The sequence below is a fragment of the Ptychodera flava genome, assembly GCF_041260155.1.
Source record: "Ptychodera flava strain L36383 chromosome 3 unlocalized genomic scaffold, AS_Pfla_20210202 Scaffold_25__1_contigs__length_14229661_pilon, whole genome shotgun sequence".
NCBI lineage: Eukaryota > Metazoa > Hemichordata > Enteropneusta > Ptychoderidae > Ptychodera > Ptychodera flava.
The window spans coordinates 6,284,784-6,312,436 of NW_027248279.1; the positions used below are offsets into that span (position 1 = coordinate 6,284,784).

A 27,653-nucleotide genomic window follows, 5' to 3' on the forward strand; every position below is an offset into this window, starting at 1 on the left:
CATTACCTGCAGACCGTCAGCAATGATACATGTTTGGTATGAGACGTTTTGATGGGTTGTTAATATGTTAATATAATATCTGGCCGACTATGATTTCTTGATGTCTTATTGCATCAGCATAATATTAATATGTAGTGTCTCAACATTATTTTACATATGCTCACTTCGGTCAAACAAATATTCTTGAGTCAACACACAGATTTGACAATCATATTCGAGGGATTAAAGCCCAAATATATTCAACTTTTGACATTATTTTGAAATTGATGATTTTACTTTCAAACTGTGTCAAAGTAATTTAACTTATTGTTTGGTGTGCACACACATGCATATCATCAACCTGTGTTTATGACTGCATTTTTAAATGTGAACAAGATATTCACTAAACAGGAATGGCACTCATTTACTCGGTCTTGAAATACCATTAAAGTAATTGTATAAGATGCATATGCATTATAAGTCACACCCTCCTTTGATTGACTTGTGTAGGATGAAATCCGTAAAAAAATCGAAAATGGAGAATGAATGCATTATAAGTCGCACCCCTTTTTCTGTAGATCTGTCACACTACCGGCCACCACTGAGGTTGGCTATGTTCATCAAAAGTTGATACTTTATTGTTCCTTGTGTTTTAATAAAATTGTATTACTGTACTTCACACATTTCTCAACCTACTTGTTGACGAAGGAGTACGCCCAGGGCCATTAAACAGAAAATGGCTACATTGTCTGCTTCACACCTGTAGCTAAAATACGGCCCAGGGCCGTAATTCGGTAAAAATTTACCGCCAATTATTATCTAAAAAATCTAGGAGTTATCAAGATTAAGTTCGTTCGGGGTTGTTCGGGTGTTTCGGCCGTCCCTCGGCAGTTGACAGGTCTTCAAACATGGCGTCACGTGTCCAAGCGTCGCGTCGGGAAGTTCGAGTCGTTCCACTGATTTTGATGTACACGATGTTAAAGAGGTCGAGGAACAGATAATTGAGGAAGGGAGCTTTTGTATCTGCAAAGGCGCGGAGACTGAGTTGATGATAGCTTGCCATTACAAAAAAAATGCCATACATCGTAGAGCAGCATTGTTAACACGCCAACTTTTTCCAAATCCAGTTCTTGGTTCTTGCCGTGTTTTATCATGTTGTACTGGCATTAATGATATTTAAGGTTAAATAAGAAAGCATAGCTTTTAACTGCTACGTCCATGACTTTAATGAATGGTCGCGATATAAAAACAACACGTACGATGCATTGAAACAAAGCGTCGCAGCGTCGCCTATGGCGTCGCTGGCGTCGCGTCGCGTCATTAAACACCCGGGAAACGCTACAAGTTTAACCCACGCTCACGGCAGTGCTGCAGTCCGCTGCACCATACTCAGTACATGATTGAAAAGTTCGTGATCAGAACTTTCATTCTAACAAGGAAAGGTTCCTGCGATCGAATGTAAAGTATATAAAAACGACGTTAAAATTACCAAGATTTTGAGAATGAAAACCTTAATTCCTTGTAACTTCACTTTTCGTGGACGGAACGTGTCGGTTCTCACACTATCATGACGCACTTGACCCAAGCTACGCAAATACAGTCTTTGCGCATGCGTTACAACACTGTGGAGAAACTGAGTCGCATGAGCAAACCAAGGTTAATTTCACTCGGTGCGGTTGCGAAGGTACCGTCGGCAACACAGATGGCGGGAAAGGGGTGTTAGACAATGGTGCACAATAGTAATAAACGTAATTATCTCAGTTGTGACTCCTTCTCTACTACCTCCATGGTTTGTCGAACGCATTCAAATTTAAGCGAAGAAAATCATCGATCAGATTTTGACGTGTGCACGTGTTCTGAGGTTGACCTAGTTTGTAAGTGTGACAAGTTAATCAAAGTAGTCGAACGTGTGAAAATAGATACAGTGTTTCACATTCGTTGCACGCAAAGAGGTCAATAATCGTAAACAATTGTGGATCATACCATTTCTACTAGGGATTACTACTACTGTTACGTTTGTGAATGCAACAAATTTGCGCGAAGAAAATCATCAGATTTTGTATCAAAGCGAATAAAACCTGAAAAGTAATGATGTACATTAAATAAAAAAATAATGAAACAGAGTTATTTTTTATGATAGTCATTTTATTTATTTCATGATCCCCATCGTGCAGAATGGAAAATTCCTGGCTCCTGCTTCATCTGTCAATCATTGTCGGCATTGTGCGTTCTTCTGGATCATTCCACCTGCATTTTAGTAGCGTAAATAGGGGGATACGGACATATATCGCCGAAGTAATTATCTTAAAAGTGTAACTTATTTTATTTTGTACGCTATATAAAACTTTTTGACCTTTGCGTAGGTAATTTTTTTCAAGGGGAGTCAAGTTGAAATGCCGTAGACAAAGGTTGAGATGAAATTTAAAATTCTTAATAAGGGCCCCCCCCCCCCCAAATAACCGCCCATGGGCGGTTTTTCGAGTGGGCGTACTCTCAGAAAAATCCGGTATAAGTCGCACCCCTTCTCTGAGGAAACAGTTCGAGTTCAAAATTTGCAACATCATAATAAAAGACGCGTCTTATAAAATGACTTTAACGGTACCGAACTTAATTCAGCTAATCCATCTCCAATAGGAGGCAAATAGAAATGATTTAAAGTGTAATACTAAGAGAAAATTGGAAAATTTTATCATCATGATAAAATGGAAAAATTAATGCTAAAGTCACAGCTGTTGGATATTAACAATCAGTGATATGTTACAGTCTTAGTATTGGACAAAAAATGTTAGTTCTTATTTATTCAAAAGCCATCAACAGCGTTGCCTGTGTTCTCACACAAAGACATTATAACATCCAAACTCATACGCTCTTGAATCGAAGAATGTGTCATTAATTGATTTAAATTTATTAACCCTCTGTACTTGCATTGTTACAGCAGTTTCATAAAACCCCATGTAAGTTATCTAATTTTAGTGTAACATTATCATATACTGGTAGAGCTACTAAAGGATCCAAATCAATATACTGTAAACAATTACTCAAACAAGTAATCTTTGATATCTGTGAATTAGGTTAAACTTATAAAAGAGTTCCATTCGGGAAGTAATGACGAAATCACAGTTAGTTATAACCAGTGACTATTATTTTTCTTATTAAAGGAATGGTCAACGCTGTATCTTGCTGTGAGGGAGGAATCTGTGGACATGGTGGATCTGATTGCTAGTAAAGCATCAAACATCAATATGGAATTTGATGGAACTGAAGAAGAACGGGAGGATTCATATTACTCGGTAAAACCTAAAACATAGCAACTTTAATCTACTTAATGGCATGAATCATGCCATTACAGTTTATGTTGCATACTGCTATGGCTGGATATGACTTTACATTCATATATCTTATCAACCAACCTCTAATATCCCCTTTCTGAATTTTATTCACTCTGACGTGAGTTAGCTTGGCTTTACAATGGTCTATGAATCATCATAAATTAAGATGGGATCATATATTGAATGAACAATAGCTTATCATAACTGGACTCAAAGCATTTTGTTAGCAAAAGGGATATGCACAGATTATAGATTTATCCTCAACACAAATAGTGTCACTAATGATTTCACTTTCCCTTTATTTTTAAGCATATACGTCAACATATATTATTGTTTGTGGTATTTTATCCCCATGCATAGCAGCAGCAGAATTGAAAATGTCAAGCCACACACAGATATCAGTTGTCAGTCACAATTCCAGAATTACAACTGTGAAACTCATCGATTGCAATAGTTTCTGTAAAGCAGCCTAGCATGTTTCATTTATCTGTGAAATGTTATTCTGTCTGCTTGGCCAATATAAAATACTGAAGCTGGGTGATCCTCATTATTGTGTTCACTTTACGTTTTATGAAGGTCTAGTTTCATAAATAGTTCAATGTAAATACCTTTTTATGGACATAATAACTCATATTATAAAACTTCTCGTTAACAGTCGGGCTGTTTAGACTATAATTTGAGGCAAAAATCTCAAAACATGCATTTATGTTTGGCATTCCTGAATCTGACAACACTATGCAATTCTGCATGGATCTTTACATAATATGACATTAAACTGGTCCAATAATCATTTTCATTCAAGGTAATACATTACCAGGTCCATGGGACATTTGAGATTTACAAATTTAAGTAGGACCATCCTGAACCACTGATAGTTAGTGGTTGTACCAGGTGTCCGGAATGGGTAAGCGTACCCTGCTAGCATGCTACACCCGTCAGGATTGGTCCCAAAATTGTCTAATATTGTATGAAGTGATACAGTATATGAATCACTGTTATAAGTCAAAGCCGGGAATGCTGTCGCTAATCATTTGAGTGACCGAGGTGTCATATTTGGCCACAATGTCATAATATCGACCGTAGAACTTTTTGAAAGTCCTCACGAGTCTTTTGGATGTATATCCCTGTCTCACTAGTTTTGATACTAATAAGCTGTGTCTCATTTGAAAATCCGTGTAGGAATCACAAGCCCTACTAAGGAAAGAATATCTGAGAAGTTGAGACACATAAATGTAAATTCTGTACATAAATGTAAATTCTGAGATCAATTTGATTTGCTATTATTCAAGATATTGAACACATAAGGCCTTTGACCTTGCATCTTGATATAAATTGTTGTGCATACGCTTCTGTTATGAGAGAACATCATACTCACAAATAGCTCTAGATATCAAGCAATCCCAACAATAGATGACAAAGTTCATTTTCAAAATTAAGTCCTTTTCACAACTTTAGGAGTACTCTCTAATATAGCAAATCATTTGATTTAAACCTGAGGTAGAAAATCTCAGTATCAACATATTGTTGCAATGTCAGATTGGTCCAATTTCCCCTCCATGTGATTTTACAGCTACCTCCTTCATTTTCCTTATTTGTTGATAGCATTAGCAAGATAGTCTGTATCAATAACTTCATAATTCACATAATTCTGGTATTGTGACCTGATAAAAAATGTACGAAACAGTATTCAACAGTATTACAGTCAATGCAAAATGATTTTATTACTGTTTCTCCTTAATACATGTGAGGAATGTTGAATACAATACGTCAAAGAAAAAGAATAATATTTTTTTGTGAATATTGAGTGAAGAAGATTGCTGTCAAAATAATTTACTTGTTAAATTGCTTTATGTCTTTTTACATTTTACACATTGCATCCACTTCCTCTGACAATTGTACATGTATGTGTACATTACAGAGTTAGATAAAAATCAATTTGCTTTTCCAGACTTTATTGGGATTAACTCAAACTAAAATGTATTTTAACTCATCTTTCTGACCCTAGCTAACCTCTCTTGGGTATGCTGTGAAAAGTGGAAGTCAGGAAATGGTGAAATGTCTTTTGGAGAAGGGTGCTGATGTCAACAATGGAGTGAGTACTGTAACAAAATAGTTGCTGCAATTTAGGATATGTAATATTTACATGTGTACCTGCAGTATATGGACACCACTAAATTCCGTGGATTATGCTAGACTGTTTTATCTTATATCTGCCTGAAACATATTTAATAAAAAGAAATGATAGCTTCTTGCGTATCTACAGACATCTATTGGTGGCATGGTGTCACCCTAATGAAAAAATCTGAAGTTATAAACAAAGTAAAAAATCAGCAATATACAAGAGATATTAAAGGCCTGCGTTGGCGCCAGATTGTCTCATCAAAAAATTTACCCACAAGATTACAATTTCAATGGAAAACAAAAGGCTATCACACCTCCACAATCCACTTACAGACTAGAACAAAGGTGATCCCTGGGATTGCAAACAGTGCCTTTAACGATTTAATTGATACATACAGCATAAAGGAGGAGTCTTTCAATGCATAGTAAACATTCTATAAAATCCCTTGTTAGCAGAACAAAAATATCACATATTATTTCCAGTACAGTGAAATTAAGACAATGGCAATTTTTCTGTCTCAAGACTACATCCATTTTTTTGCTCACATGTTCACACACGTGAGCAAATGTCGTAGCGATGTCTGTGTGTCTGTCTGTGTGTCTGTCCGTCTGTCTCTGTCTGTGTGCTCGATATCTCAAAAACGGCTCATCAGATCGGAATGAAATCTGATACATAGATTCAGTTTGCAAATGGCAAGAACTGATTAGTTTTTGGTGGGTGTTGCTTGCTTACTTTTTGCTCATTTGCATAATTAATGATTTTAGAAAAAAAAGATAAATTGACAACGACTTTACACAATTTGATGAGATTTGCTACAACTGTTGATCACACCAAGATATATCAGCTGTGAAAGATATTAAGGGGTGACATAAAAGGTAATGGATAATTTGCATATTTAATGAACTTTCCTAATTAGGGATATATTTCTGATTTGACTTGATCAAAATTGACAAGACTTGGTATCTATATTGAAGATACTACGATTTAACATTATTGAAAGTCATTAAAGCATTTTTACTTCATCAAACTCTTAATTTGCACATTTAATGAACTTTTGAAGCTAGGGATATTTATCTTTATTGACTAGACCGACATTAGGGGTCGTTTCCATCTAAAAAACAGTGCATATTCAATGCACATTCACCCTTGAAATAGGGGTTTCAAGGGGTATGGAGCTCTCGTAAGCTGTTTGCAATATGTGATTAGAGATAGCGATTAAGTGGGTGTACAGGGAAGACATCTCTGCCTTACACACTTCACTCATACAGACAATCGTTCCCCTTGAACTTCTTTGAACATTGTACCCTGATTTTCACAGAATAGGACCTATAATTATACTACAAGCCATATGTTAGTTCAATTAATAAAAGTAAGAACAAATTCCGATGTCCTGAAATGATAATACTGTTATCAAGGTTGACACGAGACTGAGTTTGTGCCGCTTCACTGTACAATACCTTGGCATAAAGTAGTACCGGCCAAGCTATTGATATGTAAAGTTGTTGACTAAGCGTTATGTAATGTCTGATTATATCTGATATAACTACTTACTTAAGATTGCATATTATCAGTGCAGAAATAGCCCAAAAAAGTGCACAGTTTTTTAGATGCAAGCGTCCCGTCATGAATTTGATGAAACTTGGTATGTACATTAAAAATACTATGATACAACATTAAAAGTCATTAAGCATTTTTACTTTAGCCAATTCCTTATTTGCAAATTTAATGAACTTTCCTAATTAAGGATATTTATCTGTCTTGACTATAGACCAAAGCTGACGGATTGCTTTGTACATTAAAGATACTATGATACAATATTATTAAAAGTCATTTAACATTTTTACTTGGGCCAATTCTTAATTTGCATATTTAATGAGAACATTTCAGTCAATTCCTTATTTGCATATTTTAATGAACTTTCCTGAGTGGGGATATATACTTGGATTTAGAATTAATCTGTGGTGAATATTATTCATTATTTTGGTCGACATATATCAAGAAATACTGCACAAAATTTCATGAAAGTTTTTCACAGATGACAATCTCAGAAAATTATGATGATACTGTGTGTCATGGCAAATATCTGCTCATTTGCATATTTCATGAACTTTTGTAAATAGTGAAATAACTCTGAAATTCCTGCATCAAATGTGATGATACATGCAACACATATTGATCTGTTATATAGCTAATTGTATTTAGAAGCATTGGGCAGTGTCAAGTTAATAAATAACTCATTTGCATATTTTATGAAGCTTTGTAATAGTCATAACTCCGAAATAAATGCACCAAATTTGATGAAATCTGCTGCAGATACTGATCCGACAGATGTCTGACTGTGTTGTAAAGCATTTAGTAGTGTGAAGTTAATTAAGGGTTCATTTACATATTTAATTATAATTATAAAATTACGGCACCAAATTTGGTGAAACCTGCTACAGATATTGATCTGATAAAGATTTATTCATGCTTTGAAACGCTGAGCAATGTCAAGTTAATTACGGATTCATTTGCATTTTTGACATCTGATGCAGATACGGATCCGACAGATATCTGACTGTGTTGTCAAGTATTCAGTAATGTGAAGTTAATTAAGGGTTCATTTACATATTTAATGAACTTTGTAATTAGTGATATTTCATCAAAATTACAGCATTAAATTTGATGAAATGCGCTACATATGTTGATCTGATAGATATCTAATTGTCCCATGAAGCATTGAGGAATGTCATGTTAATAAACAGCTCACTTGCATATTAAATTAAGTGATGTTACTCTGAGAGTATTGTGAGAAAGTCGATGAAACCTGCTACATATAATGATATAACAGATATCTGATTGTTCTGTGAAGCGTACTACTATTAATGAACCTGTTGTAAAATATGTGAGTACCGTACATTCAGTTCATATCTGGTTATGTTAATTGTTCAGCAATACTTGGTTGATGACTATTCACCCGGGGTCTGTACTCAGAGTCCATACTTTCCCCGGAAGTCCTTGAAAGTTTTGGGATTTTAAGTGACTTTGAGTGTATTGCCAAATTCCAGACCAGTCCCACATTTCCAGCCTCTGTGTAACCAAGATCCATACTCATAAGCTTCAATAAAATTATTCATGAGATATCAGGTGAAGACAAGTCAATACCTATGTATAAATAACCTGACACTAATTCGATGATATGGTCGCAATTACTTTGACCAGCTTATCGAAATGCAACCTTTGCAAATCAAGAATTTCATTACTCCCATCATATTTAAAGAAATGGTAACCCTTTGGTTATCAGAAATATAGTAAATTTAAAATGTGCTACACAAAATATTACTCTAATATGAAATATAACTTCATTCCTTTCACTGCATAAAACCCTATAATACTTACTGTATTAACATGGATTATTGCCTGTATTTTAGTTGAAGAGTGCATATACAGATGAATACAGTCAAGAATCCATTTTTTGTATTCAGCAAGCCTGTATTCATGTGGATTCATGTGAATTCACGTGTATTATACTATAATACAGGCAACTCATTAATGTGAATTTATCTGAATTATCGGGTTTTCATGCAGTGTTTTCTTCTGATAGATCCTTTCTTGATTCAACTCTTTATGTTTAAAGTGCATATATCTGCCCAAAGTCTCTCTCTTGGTGAATTGGCATAAACTAGTCATATCTGGATATTTTCATATCTGGATATTTTCCTTAATTTTTATTCCAATGGTCACCTTTCTAGTAGGCTATATAACAAGAGAGATGATTTCAACTTTTTACTATCATCAATTTCCAACACCTCATCAGAAATATTCCACTCTCACCAGCATACAGGTTATATATTTCCTAGCTCATTCAATATACAATAGCATGCAGTTTATATGGTGTTTTTGCAGAGAGACATAACCATCTCCCTTACAAACTTTAAATCAAGGTTAAATTAACTTGTATATTGTATCTTAGGCAATTTTGCAATAATTTTTGGTCAAAAATGTTCTTTGAAACTGTTTATCCAATTACTTTCATTTCTGTCATTACTTTTCATTACTTTACTGACATGGTGAACTTTTGGCAAAATTTGCATTTTTTGTATGTTGGGGCATTTCTATTAGACTGATAATCACATTACCTTTGAATTCTGTGTGCCGATTTGTACAGGTAACCTGAAGAAGACATGGTGAAATTTCATGTTAATTTTTGGGAATTATTTTGCCATATTTGGTTAAAAATATTCTTCTCTAAAACCCTTACCATTTTATTTGTTGTGCAGATTCATAGGCAGATCATTTAAATGATAATTACACATCGATATCCACCAGAGGTAAGGCCGTAGTGGACTATTTTGCTGTATCACATGACTGTCTTCATCAATGTGTAAATTTTACAGTCAAAAATTTTACAGTCAAACTACGTCTCAAATTGTAGATGAGAACAATCTAGTACCCTTGTTGGGCAATCGATGTAGACAGCCTGACCATTCCGCCATTAGTTTTGATTTTATTCCAAGGTTGAATTGTGCACGTCATCTTGACGATGTTCATGAGCGTGTCACAAGTAATGGTAAATTTGGACAAAAAAGTACAAACTTGGTAATATTCCTGCATCATTTATGGGTTCTGAAATTACCCGACGTTTATTGATGGGTATCATTGACAATATTACAACTTGTCGTGAAAATCAACAGTGTATTGATGGCATGTACTCAGAACTATGTGATTGTATTGTCAAAGAAATGGATAACTTGTTGCCATCTCAACATTTTATTGGACGAACTAAAAAAGGTATCGGCATACTAAACCTTATTGGAATGATGAGCTTAATACCCTCTGGAAATCCATGCATGAAAAAGAACAGTTGTTCTTGTCTTGTCGATTAGGCAACTCCCGTTTCAAACGAGAATTGCGTTGTGCCTTCAAACATGCCCAGTATAAGTTTGATAAAAAATTACGGCATTATGAACGTTGTTGGAGAAATGGTACAATTGCTGAAATTGAGAATGTCTCCACAAAAGACCCTAAAATGTTCTGGAACCATATTCAAAATTTAGGTCCCCCCAAAAAGAAATCAATTTTGATGGAGGTGTATAATAGAGTGCTAGATTCTTGGCGTCAACAGTTCTCATCTTTATATGAGGACAAAAATTCCCAAGATTTCAATGCTGGGTTTCATGATCAAATAAAAACACATAAGATATTGATGGAACAAAATATGTCGGGTCCAACTTATCTGCCAAATCAAGAACTCAACAGAAATATTATTTACGACGAAATAGACAAGGTTGTAAAGAGAGCAAAAAGTGGTAAAAGTTCTGGCATAGATGGTATCCCGTATGAGGTTTTGAAAAATAAACACACAATAGAGGTCCTGGTACATTTGTTTCAATTATGTTTTGACACTGGTATCATGCCATCACCTTGGAAAACGGCTGTTATTATTCCCATACCATAAGGATACATCATCTGACCCACGTATACCTCTAAATTATCGAGGCATCAGTCTGCAAAGTACTATCTCGAAATTGTACAGCTCGTTTTTGAATTGTAGACTTTTAAATTATTTAGAATGTAATGAAATTTTAGCAGAGGAACAGAATGGATTTAGAAAGGATAGGTCTTGTCAAGACCATATTTATGCTCTGACTACCATCATTCGCAATAGAATGAATGAGAATCTACCAACGTTTGCTTCATTTCTTGATCTACGTAAGGTTTTTGACTTTGTAGATAGAGATCGTTTACAAGTTATTGATGAATGGTATAGATGGTAAAATGTATTCCTCCATAAAAGCAATTTATAGCGATACCAATGCAGTTTTAAGTCTCAATGGTAACTTATCAGCTACATTTCACACAACTACAGGTGTTAGACAAGGAGATAATTTATCACCAACTCTATTTTCTTTGTTTATCAATGATATGGTTAGTGATTTACAAAGCTTAGATTGTGGGATAAAGATTGGTGGATCAAATTACTGTATGCTACTCTTTGCTGATGATATTGTTTTGTTTTCAGATTCAGAATAAACTTGCAAAAGTATGTCTGGTGTAAAAATTGGCGCTTGACAGCGAACGCACTTAAATCTAAAGTTGTTCACTTTCGAAGAAAAAATAGCAGTCGTAGCGAGTTTCAATTTCACATTGGAAATGTCAATTTAGATTTTGTTACACAGTATAAATATCTTGGAGTTTTACGTAATGAGCACCTTGATTTCTCTGTAACAGCAGCAGCTCTTGCCAAATCGGCAAATAGGGCCCTTGGTGCAGTTATGTCGAAATTAAGTTTTTTTAAGTAATATGGGATTTAAGATGTACACAAAAATATATAATGTCTGTGTGGTGCCGATCTTAGACTATTGCTCAGGAGCTTGGGGTTACAATACGTATAAAGTGTGTGAAACGGTGCAGAACAGGGCTTTGAGATTTTTCCTGGGGGTTAATAATTTGCACAATATTAGCAGTAAATGGCGACACAGGTTGGAATACATGTATCACAAGGCACTGGTAAACAAAGCCCGGTTATGGAATCGTCTGTGCTGCTTAGATGAAAGTAGATTGACAAAGAAAATTTTTTGTGGGACCACTCATTGAATATTAATAACTGGTCATCAGATATGTACAATATATTTGAGTTCTTGGACATAGATGATATTTTCCCTTGCAACATTCACAATATAGAATTAAAAAACAAACAGACTGTACTAAAAATTGGTCTGACTTTGTAAAAAACAAGCCAAAATTGCATACATATGCCAAATTTAAGTTTAATTTTGGAACAGAAAAATATTTATTATTAGATTTATCAAGAGCCGAAAGATCTTTACTTGCTCAATAACGGTTCGGTATTCTTCCACTCCGTATCGAAACTGGCCGATATAGAGGCGAATGTGTAGAAAGACGTACCTGTCAGTTGTGTTCTTCAAATGAAATTGAAGATGAAATACATTTTATGTTTCACTGTTCCTTGTACAATGACCTTCGTGACCACTTATATAGTACATTAAGACTTTCAAACCAAGATTTTGTTTTATATGACGACACTCGAAAACTTGTATTCCTAATGGAAAATAATACTAGAATTACAGCGAAGTATATAGTCAAGGCATTTCATAGGCGACGTAGGACTTTATTTCAGAAATGATATTAAATAGATTTTTTTGTACTTTTATTTGAGTGCCAAATGTATTTCAATGGTTCCAATACTATAGTGACTTATAAGCCCGTTGGGCTGGGTGACCACTCACTCTAGAGATATTGTATTTTTTTTTACAAGTGATGTATATGATTTTAGTGATGTCACATGTCACTTTAATAAATAAATACTACTACTACTACTACTACATAGGGGTGTCCAAGGGGTCATTTGGTTAAATTGTGGTAAAATTTGAATACTCGAGTATGTTAAGGCGAGGCTCTAGAAATTTCTCATGAATATGCAAATTAGTACTAATAAATACTCATAACTCCACGAGCTTGCTAAGCCAGCGTGGCCAGGTTCAACTGGATCGCAGACGTGTCTGTGTACGTGTGGTGTGCGAGTGTACGCTTCGGCTCACGTGGGCAAAAGACCAAAACGGGAGGTTTGGAACGGCATTTATGCCAACCATCCTCACCGTTTCCGTCTTTAGCATATTCAGAGCCCACTAAGTTCTGACTTATAAATATCGAAATCGCGAAATGGACTCAGACGAAGGATGTCGTGGCTACGCCATCATGGTCGATCGTGGCCGCGGCCATCAGCACATGTTTCATGATGTTGATTCGCCATCATTCATCAAGCCAGGCCGGGGACAGACTCAGGTGCCGTTTTTGAAACTACACAATGAGGTAAGTATATATCAAATATTTTCAAAACGAATTCCAGGGGTCACACGCATACGATAACAGCATGTTTTGCCGTGTGTCTTTTGACGGGGGGGGGGGGGGGGGACCGCGAACTGCAGATCGTGCAAGAATTTTAGAAACACGTGATCAGTTTTTCCTACATTACTTCGGCTAAAGGCTGCCAGGTTATCGATATTTTGAAACGAATGTACTCGTAGGGCTTCTATTACCATGTAAGCATTAAACTAATACAAGCTGACGAAGCATACAGCTTTCGTTAGATGTAGAGGACGTCGTTTAACATTTACTTGTTCCAAGTTGTCTCACTGACGTTTTTATGTTTGCATAATGTAATGACCTTCAAATTCCAATGTCGTCTAGAAATCAATTATGTAGTTTACGTCCCCACTGTCTAATATTTGTAGTCTTGTCGTATCTTATGAAGTGCATCTTTTTTCCATTTCTATCTCGTTTTAAATGTTGGATTAGACAATATTTACTGACAGTGATTGGTTGTTGTGGTAAGGAAAGGGGTAGTTCATTCCATGTGAAGATGGGTATTTTATATGGCAATGAAACAGGAAGGGGAAGAATATTACTCATGCCAGTTGTGTGTAGATAATAAATGGCTTTCTCCTATGGAATACAGGAAACAACCAGTGCATTGCAGTGGCAGTTTAAAACATTCTGCTTCATATTTGCTATTGCGGAAACCAATGAATTGAAGAGCAGTATTCAGGTAAGATCATGATACCCCATGAACAAGTTCAATACATATTTATTAGTCAGTATTCTCAAAGACTGTATACAGCACTACAGGAGTTGGTTGTTTTTTCCCAACAAAATTCAATATTCCAAGAATATAAGAACAGTGCTACTTTAAAGTATGCATTAATTAAACATTATATTGCCAAGATTAGGTACTGTGCAATTTAACAAAATAGCAGCTCTAATATTGCTGCATGGAAATGCAAATATATATTTCGGATGAAAATTGATAAAACCATTTCGCCAATTGCCCATGCAAAAAAAATGCACAAAGCTCTTTGCTGTCCCTCTTACAATGTAGTAAGCTTTAAAATGCAATGATATGTACAATTGTAAACACAGTATTTGCCTTCGTTAAAATACATATTTTAGCAATAATCAATATTCCAGCGTTTTAGGAATTGAGCAGCTAATTTTGTTTGTTTGTACAATGTCAGTATATGTTTATTCTTTTCATAATCTTCCAAATTCGGAGCACTGCCCCCATGATTTACACAATATTTTTGTTCCAACTCCTTGATTGACTGTCTGGCTATTCTTTATGATTTTAACAGCTTCGTTCCTACTTGCATTTTAGCCTCTATATATTCATCATTATTTTCTGATTGTTGGGATAGGCCCTCAAACGACTGCGTGTTTTGCCAAATTTGTCTACTTTTGTCTGGCCCGGCACAAATATTAGACTGTCAATCGTGGCGGATTTGTTGTTAACCTTCAGATTGATGGTTCTTCTTGCATGACCATGCTTGAATTTGTTGTTTCTTCGACATGAGGTATACTTGACTGATCTGCATGCAAATAACATTTTTATGTTCAGTATAAGAAAAGTACAAATTATAAGTGTATACCAAAATTAAATAAATCATTAAGCAGTTTCATTTGATATTGGAAATCATATAATAGATATAAATTTTATGACAAGAAATTCAGTGCCATACTTTGACAGCTCTGATGCTGCTTCCATAATTTCAGATGCTATTTGATTTTTTGACAAGCAAATGCCCTCAGTGTGGATTGTAAATAAGCTCAGAGATATCATAGCACACTTGCTTAGCATTTGCAAGATCATTTTTTCAACATGATTCAGGTCCACACCAGTTGAGTAGCATTTAACTTTAATAGTCACAAACAGGTAAGTCACTGGTGATCCTGTCGTAAACCATGTTTGTGCAATTAATCTATAAATAATGTCAAACTGCATACATATTTCACATGAAAGGTAGCATATGGATCAGTTTCTGTTGTGTATATGAAAGCTGTGGAAACAGAGCTACATGTACCTGTGGTGGGGAAGGCTAGGCTATATGAACTCAACTCAAACATTCATATTGACCTTTTGATTACCCTCATAGACACAGCCTTTCCTGTCACAGATAGCTGCATTTCCTTAGCTATGTAACTGACTGAGAATTATTTGCATTGCTATCTGGTGACACAGCCAAGTGTTAGGAACATCTCCTGCTTATCATGTCAAGTAATGTATTTGCCTTTCAGGTGAAACTGATTACTTTCTTGATGTTTCTACTAAAAGTGATTACCTTGTTGAGTGTAGCCATTGTCCATATCACCTGTTTCCATGTCTTCAACTTCAATTTTCTTCTCTCTCCGGTACACCAGTAGGTTCAGGATCATCAAAGGTCATTGTTATTCCAGGAGCAAGTACATCATCCTCAACTGATACGACATGTTCATGGATACCATCAAACATGGAATCATCGTCATCATCTGCTTTTGAAGAGGGCATGTGCTCTGGAGTTTCCTCTAAATCTGCAAGGTATATGTAAAAATACCCATATAAATGTGTTGAACATATTTCTTCAATATATGTTATTATGCAATAATGAGCATTCATTTGATTACCCTCATAGACACAGCCTTTCCTGTCACAGATAGCTGCATTTCCTTAGCTATGTAACTGACTGAGAATTATTTGCATTGCTATCTGGTGACACAGCCAAGTGTTAGGAACATATACTGCTTAACATGTCAAGTAATGTATTTGCCTTTCAGGTGAAACTGATTACTTTCTTGATGTTTCTACTGAAAAATGATTACCCTGTTGAGTGTAGCCATTGTCCATATCATCCGTTTCCATGTCTTCAACTTCAATTTTCTTCTCCTCAGGTACACCAGTAGGTTCAGGATCATCAAAGGTCATTGTTATTCCAGGAGCAAGTACATCATCCTCAATACGACATGTTCATGGATACCATCAAACACGGAATCATCGTCACTATTTGCTTTTGAAGAGGGCATGTGCTCTGGAGTTTCCTCTGAATCTGCAAGGTATATGTAAAAAATACCCATATTAATGTGTAGAACATATTTCTTCAATATATGTTATTATGCATAATGAGCAATTGGTACTAACAGTCAGAAAATCATTACATGTACCTTAATAAGCTATTTTACACTGTTGTTGTGTGTTTCTGAAATTCAACTTCATGGATTCAAGAAATACATTGCAGTTGATACACACGACAAAATCCCTCAAATAGCCGAAAGCTAATTTAGGTTAAAGTGTGATATAAACCACCGATTCATTCACATATATACTCTTACCTCTTATGTCATTATCTTCAAAGTTTGTGGTAATGCTGCCACTTTTTTCACCATTGCTATCATAGAGCTTTATTTGGTAGAGTGGAATGGTAATTGCACCATTTCTTACTCCATTCACACAATCCAACCAACATCTGTTGATATACTGTTGTTCCTTTTGCAGGCAAGATGAACGGAATGATGCAGAGGTGGTACTGAATCCTATGGGAGCATAAAGGTAAGTATAGATTATTCAAGCATGTTTAGCTTCAAAACAGCTGTAACATTTTCAGTGTAAGGCCAGTGTAAAGGCAGTTCCTGATACTGTATATATGTGATTACTGTGCTCTGGGATAATCGTGTACGTTAGAAATTTATTCGTGATTATAATGTTCCTAAAGTAAGTGATAATTCTGAAAAGTCATAATTATAAACACAAGTTCCAATATCCAATCAAGGAGTGAAATAAATGCAGCAATGATAGTGATCCAGCAGCTATGTGTGTGATGACAATCATCACAAATATATCAGGAAGACTGCATGACAGTATATATATATGAAGCTGTAACTTTTGGAGATATAATTTCAACATGTTCTCTTTATTAAGCAGTGTTTTCTCCAACTTCACAAGGAACACTGCAAAGCCTGGTATCCATCTTATCAACACAGCCTGTTTGTTTGTTGTCAACATTGTTCATAATCATGGACAATGATTATACATGTAAATCTTGTAATGTTTGTGGAAAATAAAAGAAAAACTTTACGTACCTCGAAATAATCCTGAGTATCGAAAAATTCAACACAAAAGACATTTCTATTCCACAAGACACCTTCACCTTGCATCAAGAAATCTGGTATTCTTTCAAAGTGGCTTTGCACCATTGTTGGTCTTCGACTTATTGTTTCTGCTGGGATAATGGTGTTTGGTCTTTTGAGAAGTTGTTTTGCAATTTTGCTATTGTCCGATTCACTAATTTGTGATGGATCTCTCTCCCTGGTAATTTCCTTTTTCAGCATCATCAAGGCATACCATGGCATTCCCTATGGTGCCTCCAGGCCGCTTCGATGATTTTGCTTTGGTAACTCTTCTAATTCTGTTGTACACTCTCTCCTTGTTTTCAGCATTGGTTGATCAAAGAGAAACCACTTGAAGTTGATCCGGCTGATGAAAGTTATATTGTGGAAGTACCTTCTGAACATCTTTTGTTTGGTAAGTTTCTTAGGATAACTGAAGATCGCTTTACACATGATTCAAAGTAGAAAGGCAATATTATACAGTCGAAGAATCAAGCGTGGGCATCTTTTGTGATCATGTTTATAGGCTATTTCACTTATTTCAGCAAGCGTGTCTATAAGCTGACTGTGTTGGCTATTTACACTACTTTGACCACTGACCTTTTCATGTAGGTACTGCGACACCAAAAGGATCGCCTTGCGTGCATCACATCCCCGAATTTCGTCTTTGTCACCATATGTTGCCTGAATAAAGGTTTGTAAACTGACCGCTTCATCCTTGTCTCCAATGTGTGATGGTAGCTCTTCTAGTACATTGTGTATGTGACCTTTTATATCATGCAGAGGCTTGATGGTGAGATTGATAGTGAGCATGCGTGCGTGAGTGCTTCACGAACTCTACAACGTGTTGAAAGGTCTCAGTCAGAAAAATGTAACAACTTAGCCGGCTATTGAACCACTCTTATTTGGGAGTGGAGATTTAGCCGACTGGTTCTGTCTCAGGCCTCTCAGCTAGGCGACTGATGCCGTATGTTGTGGGTTCGAATCCGATTGAAACTATCCGTATTTCATATCTGGAGCAGTTGATGTCAGCAAGGTTTGCTTTTGGAGATAGATGAAGCAATGATGGTACTCTCTGAATACCGTGTAAGATTTCAGAGAGTTTAACTTGCAATTCAGGCTTCTTTAAACCTTCTGTTTCTTCACCTCAAGCATCCAGCTCTCTTCCTAAGTCAGCCACTGTTAGGTTTGCAAACGGATGAATTGTTTGCCCTGACCTCTAGCTGTCTCCATATGGGACTTCCCTGGATCAGCAAGTCACGCTTCTTTTCCATGGATAGAAACTTCAACCTGTAACATGAAGAGAGATTGTCATGCTTTTTTGATTCCGCTCCACAGATACACTGGTAGTGACCACCCTTTTGGTGGTGTCCATCTTCAAATTCCTGTGCTGGTCCGTCACCATGGAAGAATCTATGTACATCTTCATACTGCTGTCTTCCATCGTTGGATTTTATTGGTTTGACCGCACTTTTTAGATCTTCAACTCTTGTTTTGATGTAGGACAGCTGATCAGAATCGTTAGAGTTCGATCTGCCCAATATATATAAGTGAGGCTTCTCAACAAGACTATCAACATTTACTTAATTGTTTCCCATATTTGTTCTGATAATCTTCATTTTTGAGATAGGTAGCGCTGTACACCCAGCTTACCATAAACACAATATGGGAGTGGTTAGCTACTGTGCTATGGTCATGCCATACTTTGAAGTGACGTGTATGATGTAGTTTCTTCAGTTTTCTTCGCATTTCATCCAATGTTTCTCCTTGTTCGTACTCGTGAATTCTTCTTAACTCATCCTTCATTTCTTTTTCTTCTAGGTTCTGATAGTAGGCGTCATCACATCCATACACCTGACTTCTTAGAACGCCCAGTTTAACTTGTCTGTCAAGTTCTTGTTTTCTGATAGTTTCTAAATTTATTTTCCGAGCATAGATTGTGTAGCTTTCTTCTTTTAATTTGCCATCTTTTACAATTATCGGCTTTTTAAAATCTTTAGGTGCTATTAATTCACCGATATCAATTTCTCCATTTCTAATTTTTGTTTTCAGTATTTCCTGCAGGGTCCTTGCTTGCCTGCCCTGGGGTTGTGACACCTCCCCTCCAAGACCTTTCAGTGTTTTCCGACGAACTCGTCTATCAAAGTCACGACCTTGAACTTGCTTGTGAATATTGAACTTGTCAATATTGATGCCAGCTGATTTTGCATATTCTTTCGGGATTTGACCTCCATTTGCAGCTGCAACCCCATACTTTCCTGCTAGGCTACTCTAGTTTACTTCCTTACCTTCCTCATAATTTGATATTTCACTTATGAAACTACTCTTGTTCCAATCCACAGATGATGGTTTTCCGATGTGGTCTTTTGGAATCAACTTGTTCGTGGACTCTAACTGAAAACGACGATTTACTCTTCTTGGCTGAATCAACAGACTCGAACTCAACAGATCAACGACATGTTTCATAGCTTGAAAATGACTGACCAGAACCGAGTACAGTCTTCAAATCTCTGTCATTTTCAGTGTGTGATTTTTCAATGCTTTTTTCATACTGGTGTATATCACTCGTCTTTTTTTCTTTTTTCTTGTTTGTTAATTTTTTTCTGCAAACCGATATCCTGAACTTTTAAAAGGGCTCCATTCAATGGTGTTGAATAAACATTATTACATGACTCTTCCAGTCGATGCATGGTATAACTGTCCAGCTGCTCTGACAGCACATTTAACAGGCACATTGAGCCTTGTCTCATTAGAATTTCGCAATTTTCCCATCTGTCTCATTGTATCTTCTATGACATCGATTGTAGAGAAAGGTAGACTCTGAACATGATTCTGATAGTATTTGTTCAACAGCAGAACGTCAGCATTGCTTCTTTACAATCTAATGCTGTGTGCAGAGTTTGGATTTATAAAGGCAGTTTTTGCCAACTGGCTAGAGAAAAATGTTGTAGAAATGTTGTCTTTTCATGTTCCCTGTTCAGATGCAACCACTGAGCTTTAGTACTGAGTGTCTTCTCAAATTTTGAGAGTTTGAGTTTAAACAGACCACTGTCAACTTGCATTTACTGCTAGTTGCCATAATAGCCTGATAGGTAGCATACCTGTGTCGTATGGATGTGTTGTACACTGGCATAAATCTTGTTTTGTTGACATTTTTGCCTTTATCCTGTGTAGAATTTCCAGGTTTAGGTAGCTCTTTTGTTGCTCTTGCTGCAATTGTCATAAAATAACCACAAAACGCCATATCACACTCTAAATGATTCAGTGAAAACTTTGGTGAAAGAAGCCAGCTTTCGTCTGCTGCAAAATTGAATATGGCGCCAATTTTTTGTCCGATCATTTGACCGAAGTTGAACTTTGACCTTTCAAGGTGTACGTTTTCAGAGCGAAAGTGGGTGAACGCATATCATGCATATTGTGGCATCAGCACTTTCTCGAATGTAAATGTAGTACTCAGACACGTTGACCGTTGACAGTCAAAATAAAGCTTTATTTCCAAGAAAAGTTTGATCTTTTTTTGTTTTTGCAACACCTTGTTGTCAATACTCACGACATGTACAAAAAACCGTCGGAGACAAAAGCAAGGTTGAGTATTTCTCGATCTCCAGAACTGCTCTCACACCGACGCTATCGCTGAATGCGACAGCTGAAATGGGGACAGTGAGCGTGATGAAATGGACGCGACCGTCTTGTTGCTAGGATACAGTCAGCTGTCTCTACCCAGAAAGCATTGCATGTTGGCTACACAAAGGCTCATTCTGGTCCCTGGATGGGCTTCCCCAGGGGTCTCCCCGGGGCGGCTGGAGTCTCAAATTACGAAGAGAAAAATGCAAAAATCCAGCCGCTAAACATTTTATATTTCTAAAATCGCTGATTTGAATATAATATTGAAATGTTTGTCAATATCATGCTGACAATTCTTTTCCACGGAAAGCAAGTGCTGGCACAGTTTGCCCCCAATTAAGCTCGTATTGGAGGTCGTCCGTCAAGGGTCAGCTGATATTTTGTGGCGAGTCATTAATACATGGGCGAAATTTCTTACAGTATAGGTGACACTAGTGATGATAAGTGGGGCCAAAGCGGACAATGTGGTAATTTACAGGATCTGGGGAAGTCTACCGGCTGGATTCTGTTCTCGAACTGACAATACCATTTTCGAACCAAAAATACCGTTATTTAGTCAAATTAACAATTATTTCAGGGATTTCTTCAACATAATACTATTTTGCGGAGTCGCTTTTTATAAAATAAGTATACAAAGATTGACTAAAACCGAAACGCACTCGTCGATAGAGGGCGCCCTTTAGGGAGCCGTGCCTGAACATACTCGAGACCACAGCTATTTGTATGTTAACAGCCGTTTTGCCATAGCTCTGGAATCCTTCTTTCAATTGCTTTCAAATGTGGTACACAAGTGAAATGTAATAGATCATTCATCAAAATTCAAGGACTGCCAATGTAAATGGGGTGCCATTTATGACCGCTTTCACATAAACAGAAAGGTTGCACACACATATACAAATTGACCACTCACACACAATGATTAAATGAGTCAGCAACGTTAATGTCTGGCTTATCAACAATTTCTGTGTATACTTCTGAAGAAAACGTGTGATGAACATGCAAGTGTAAATGGTCAACCCAAAGACCTGTACATTGTAAGTAAAGTAAAGTAAAGTAAAGTAAGCCTTTATTGAAATCGTATCCCAGTTGGGATCTTTATCATAAAGTACAATAAAGGTTTTGCAAAAACAACAATGAAAGAGTATATATAATATATATATAAATATAAATATCTGTACATGAGGTCAACATATTAAAGGTTCATAAATAGTTTACTTTGTCTTTTTCATTTTGTCTTGTCTGAGTTTAAAACATGTATGTATGTATTTTCCCAATTCACATCGTGATGCTTTATCTGTCCTTGAAAAGATGCTTACAAGGTCTTGTGTGCCTCTGAATGCGTTTTTACAAATGTTTAGTTTACTGAAAAAATCATGCCTAATGTTTGTGTATCCTTTGCAATGAAAAAGAAAATGTATCTCATCTTCTACTTGTTTGTTTAGGCAAATTGGGCATGCTCTGTCTATGACATCAAGGTTTCTATATCTACCTGTTTCTATGTGTAGTATGTGTGCACTAATGCGTAACTTGCACAGGGCTGACCTGTGATCTGGGTTTTTTATAATATGAAGGTAGCTTTCGAGAGAGAAATCTTTTTTCAACTCTCTGTATGTGCGAAGTTTATTTTTATGGTGCCCTTGTCTGGTATCATCATGAATCAATTCAAATGCACATTTTTCAAATAGCTGTTTAACTTTTACATTAAAATTAGTTTTAAACTGTTTGTCATTTTCTATCTTTACATTCATGGCATCTCCAATATTTACGAGCAGCAACGATTGTTTAATTCCTGACACCCAATTATCTGTATGTGCATTGTCCAGTTGACAACCCAGATCATAAGCCTCACGAGTCAGTGTTGTATCTGCTTTCTTACTTATTTTTAACCAATATTTGACCATTTGTGTTATGCTTGAAACAATTAGAGGATATCTACCCAGTTCCATTAAACATGCTATGTTGGATGCTTTGTTATTCACTTTAAGTATGTGCTTGCAAAATTTAATGTGCAACTTTTCAATTGTGTTTGTTAAGTTTGTGAGTATGGTTTTTGCATTTGTGCATATGTCTGCAGTCCATACTTCTGTACAGTATAGCAGAATAGGTTTTATCATGGCATCAAACATTTGTAAATGGACCTTAATTGGAATATTTGACTCTGCAAAGAGTAACTGTCTCAATTTAAAACATGCCTTCATAGCTCTGTTTTTCAAATCAATTTGTGCTCTGTTTAGTTTTCCTGTAATATTTAACTTTATGCCAAGGTAAGTATATGTTGACACATTTTCCAACTCATTACCATGTATAGTAAATTTAAATTTGTTGAAAATTTTCCCCGATTTGTTGAAAACCATGATTTTTGATTTGAGAATGTTTATGCCTAAATGCCATTTTTCACAATAATGCCCTATTGAATTTATAGCATTCTGTAGCCCCGTAGGTGTCTCAGATAGTAGAAGTAAGTCATCAGCATAAAGTAGACATGATAAAGTACTCCGTAATAAAGTTGGTGGGTCATTGGTGACACAATTAAGCGAATCTTTTATGTCATTAATGTATAGGTTAAAAAGCTGTGGGCTTAAGCCGTCACCTTGCCTTATTCCTCTCTCCATGGGAAACTGTTCAGTGAGTCCCTCTTTCACCCTAATGCAACCCTTCGAATTTAAATAAATTGACTTAATGATGTTATAAAATTTCCCTGTGATACCATACTTTATAGTTTGTGTAGAAGCCCCACATGCCAAATTGAATCAAAGGCTTTCTGAAAGTCTATGAAACAGCCAAATATATATTTCCCCTTACTCAGATACTTTGTAAGTAATTGTTTTAAAACAATATATGATCACATGTACTAAACTCTGGCATAAAGCCAATTTGTTCCCTAATTATAAGGTTTTCATTTTTAATATGAGTAATTAGTCTTTGTTTTAGAACTGAAGTAAAAGTTTACTAATTGTACTTAGCAATGTTATCCCTCTGTAATTTCTCGGGTCATTTTTGTCTCCTTTTTTATATATCGGTACAATAACGCCTGTGTTCCATGCATCAGGAAGTGACCGCTAGCTAAGATTATGTTGAAAAGAGTTTTGATTTGTTTAATTAATACATGTCTACTTGCTTTTATCATTTCATTTGTTATTTTATCCATACCTGGGGCTTTCCTGTTCTTTTAAGTACTGATGGCTTTTTGAATTTCTAATTCAGAAATGGGTTTGTCCAAAGCTGAGATCTGTGTTCCCAGCCTCTGTTGATCTATCATGACATTCTCATCTATTAATGGCAAATCTACCTTTGTATTAAGTGCCTTAAAATGACTGTACCACCTTTCTTTTTCAATTGGTGTGTGTTCACTGCTATTATTTTGTGAATCTGATTTCAACTCATTAATCAGCTCCCAGTACTTATTTGGGTTTGATTTCCCCAAGCTGTCTAATTTGTTTAAAATCTGACTTTTAAATTCTCTTCTCTTTGTTTTAACTAGGCGTTTATATTGTTTCTTTAAATTGTAGCACGAGCTCCGTAATTCAGTATTATATGGGTCTCTGCTCAACTTACCTGTAGTTGATAATTTGTAAACATCATTTTTTAAATTACCAAGACCATTGGTATACCACTTTGGTTTCCTAGAGGTGCTTAACTTCTTGCCCTTTTGTTCCTTTTTTTTCCTTATAATGCGTTTATTGTATGTAACTCACATAATTCTTGTTCACAGGATAGCTTATGTGTTATTCATAGCAGTTATACAATTGGTGTAAACTGTGCGATGAAAGTGGTACATGGTTCGTTTTCTAATGCTTTTGATAACCTTGAACTTCTTTTATTGCAAACGTTTGTCTCTTTAGTTTACTTTCTCTGGGTACTTGAACATGTAGTATTCGCCCATTCATCAGTAGTTAATTAGTTTGTGAAAAATAGCCATTCAGGAGTTTAAATGCGCTTAGTCAATAGAATGAAAATACTGGTAAAAATAATTGACTGTGACAGCGAGCTTTAGTTTCTTTATAACCTGACAGACATGCTGTTGTACAATGTATACTTACGATATGATCTTGATAAGCATGGCATGTATACGTTAGTAAGAATGTAATGTATTCTTGTTTATATTATTATAAGCAGCTGTATTAAGATGAGCAAGCTGATATTTATAATGTAGGTTGGTCTCTTATTGGAGGTTATCTGGTGTAAAAATGTATGTTATGTCAGCCTATCTGTCTGTCTGTCCAGTATGTATGGTATATATGTATGTGTGTATATGTATGTTTATATGTATGTATGTACGTATGTACATACTTATCGGCATGTACCGTACTTATGTATGTATGTATGTATGTACATGTATGTATGTATGTATTTATGTCCATCTATCCACAGCAGTATGTATCTATCTATGTACCAGCATGTCCATCCACAGCAAGGAGCTGCACGGGTCAAGCTAATTATTGGTGTAATGGTGCCATGTATGATGTATATGAGATGTCCTTAAAATGAACATGTGAGCATTGCAAAAATTGAAATGAGGTAGAAAAATCTGAAAAAGATCAAAAATCAAGAATGCAAGAACTACTAATCTGATTATTGTCGTACTTGGTTTTTAGGTACCTTAGGCCACCCATGTTAAGCCAAATTGAATTGATGACAATACCAGCTGCTTTCTATTTTTACGCTCCCATATATGCATATGTATATATGCAAATGGGAGGTATTCGTATAAGGTGGCAAAATGGCGTCTGTGTGTATGTATGTATGTATGTCTGTTAGTCCGTCAACATCAAAAACTCCTAAAGCGTAGCACCTACTGTCTTAGTATTTGGTGTACAGGTGCACCTAGGGGTGGACATGTGAATTTGTTCAAATGAACATGTCAGTGCCAAAAATATGCAAATGAAGGGGGAAAAAGGAAAAATCCTGCAAATGGCTAATACTCAGTAAGCATTGGTCAGATTTGGTTGAAACTTGGTATGCAGATTTCTTTCGGTATTCTAAATCATGTGTGCAAAAATTGGGATGAAATTATCATGTTTGTATTGTTAGGGTATTTTTTCCATTTTTAGTCAAAAAATCTTGTTCTCTGAAATGGCTCGTCTGATTGCTATGAAACTTAATATTCATGTTCCTCAGAATGACCCCAGTCATGCTTGTACAAATTGTATTGATATTGTCATATTTGTAATTTTGGGCAATTTTCCCAATTTTTGATAAAAAAATTTTTAATCCAAAAACTACTGATTTGATAGCTTTGATATTTGGTATACAGGTATCTAAGATTAATCTCAATATAATGTATTGAAGGTCTGTTGAAACTGGCAATTTTTTTTTTTTTTTTTTTTTGGGGGGGGGGGCAATTTTTGCCTTTTTTGGTCAAAAATTTTTCTCCTAAAACTTCTGATCTGGTAGCTTTGATATCTAGTGTACAGGTTCCTAGGGTTTATGTTAATTAGATATATTTAAAATTAGGATGAAATCTGCAATTTTTTATTTTGGGGGGCAATTTTTCTCATTTTTGGTCAAAAAATTTGTTTCTCAAAATTTACCAGTCTGATTGCTTTGATATTTAGTAAACCGGTTCTTAGGGTTTTTGTTAATAAGATATATTGAACTTAAGTTGAAATCCGGAATTTTGAATTTTTGGGGCAACTTTGCGAAACTGTCAGTTTACTGGGATATCTTTCATTTTGTATTTTTAAGATTTTTTTTGGTATTATTATACCTACCGAACTAAGAGTATATAATGTGGTGATTTAGTAAGCATTTGATATGGTAAACACTATTTGGTGTTGAAATGCGGTAAAAAAATCCTGGCAGATTTTGAAAAAATTCCAAGCAAATGCCAATAAAAAATTCAGCCAGAGAAGGTTTGACAAAAAGAAAAGGTGGAGAGTTGGGAAAAAAGAATGTACAATGGATCGGATAAAAAAGATAATGTACCTCATTGATCTTCCAGACACCATCCCTTATAAATGGTCCACCCCGATGTATTTTTGTGCACAATTAACCATGCAGTGAATTTTAGTTTAAGATGTCAAGTTAGGTAAGGATTTGAAAGGAATAGTCAAGTTCACCACAGTTTAACTTTATCTCTTGTGTCATCATCCTTGTGTTATTGTTTAAGTTTGTAAGTTGTTCCAGATGTGGATGCACCAGCTGTTCTGGAAGAAAACAATGTTTACTTTTCCCTGTAGGTTTCTGAGTTGACGATTGTATTGTTGAAATTTCTCTGTGTATCTGGTGCATGGGCAAAGTGCAAATATTTGTTGCATGTTATGTATTTCAGTCTATGTCAAATATTGTAAATGAGCTAAAAATCAAGAACAGTTTTCTGTGTGCTTGTAAAATATAACATAATTGTCAATACATAAACTGCCTTGCAGATTGATTATCTTAAAAATTATCACAGAAGTAGACCAGATATGAACTGAATATGCTCACGTGTTTTACAACAGGTTCATCAATAGTAGTACGCTTCACAGAACAATGAGATATATGTTATCACTATATGTAGCAGGTTTTTTTCAAATTCGCAAAGTACTCTCAGAGTTTAATCACTAATTACAAAACTTTATTTAATATGCAAATGAGCTGTTAATTAACTTGACACTGCTCAATGCTTTATTGGACAATTAGATATCCATCAGATCAACATTTGTAGCACGTTTTATTTAATTTAATGCTGTAATTTTAGAGTAATG

At 35.7% G+C, this 27,653-nt stretch overlaps 2 protein-coding genes across 2 annotated transcripts in view; both read left to right on the forward strand.

Annotated features, from left to right (window-relative positions):
* LOC139125229 (uncharacterized) overlaps positions 1-27,653 on the forward strand; it is a 496,067-nt gene that overhangs the window by 119,554 nt on the left and 348,860 nt on the right. The window lies entirely within an intron of this gene.
* Positions 1,547-27,653, forward strand: part of LOC139125227 (putative ankyrin repeat protein RF_0381) — a 49,736-nt gene continuing 23,629 nt past the window's right edge. Inside the window, exons 1-3 of the mRNA XM_070691325.1 lie at positions 1,547-1,663; positions 3,138-3,269; positions 5,314-5,400. Coding sequence (XP_070547426.1) covers positions 1,547-1,663; positions 3,138-3,269; positions 5,314-5,400 — 336 coding nt within the window. The remainder of the gene's footprint in view (positions 1,664-3,137; positions 3,270-5,313; positions 5,401-27,653) is intronic.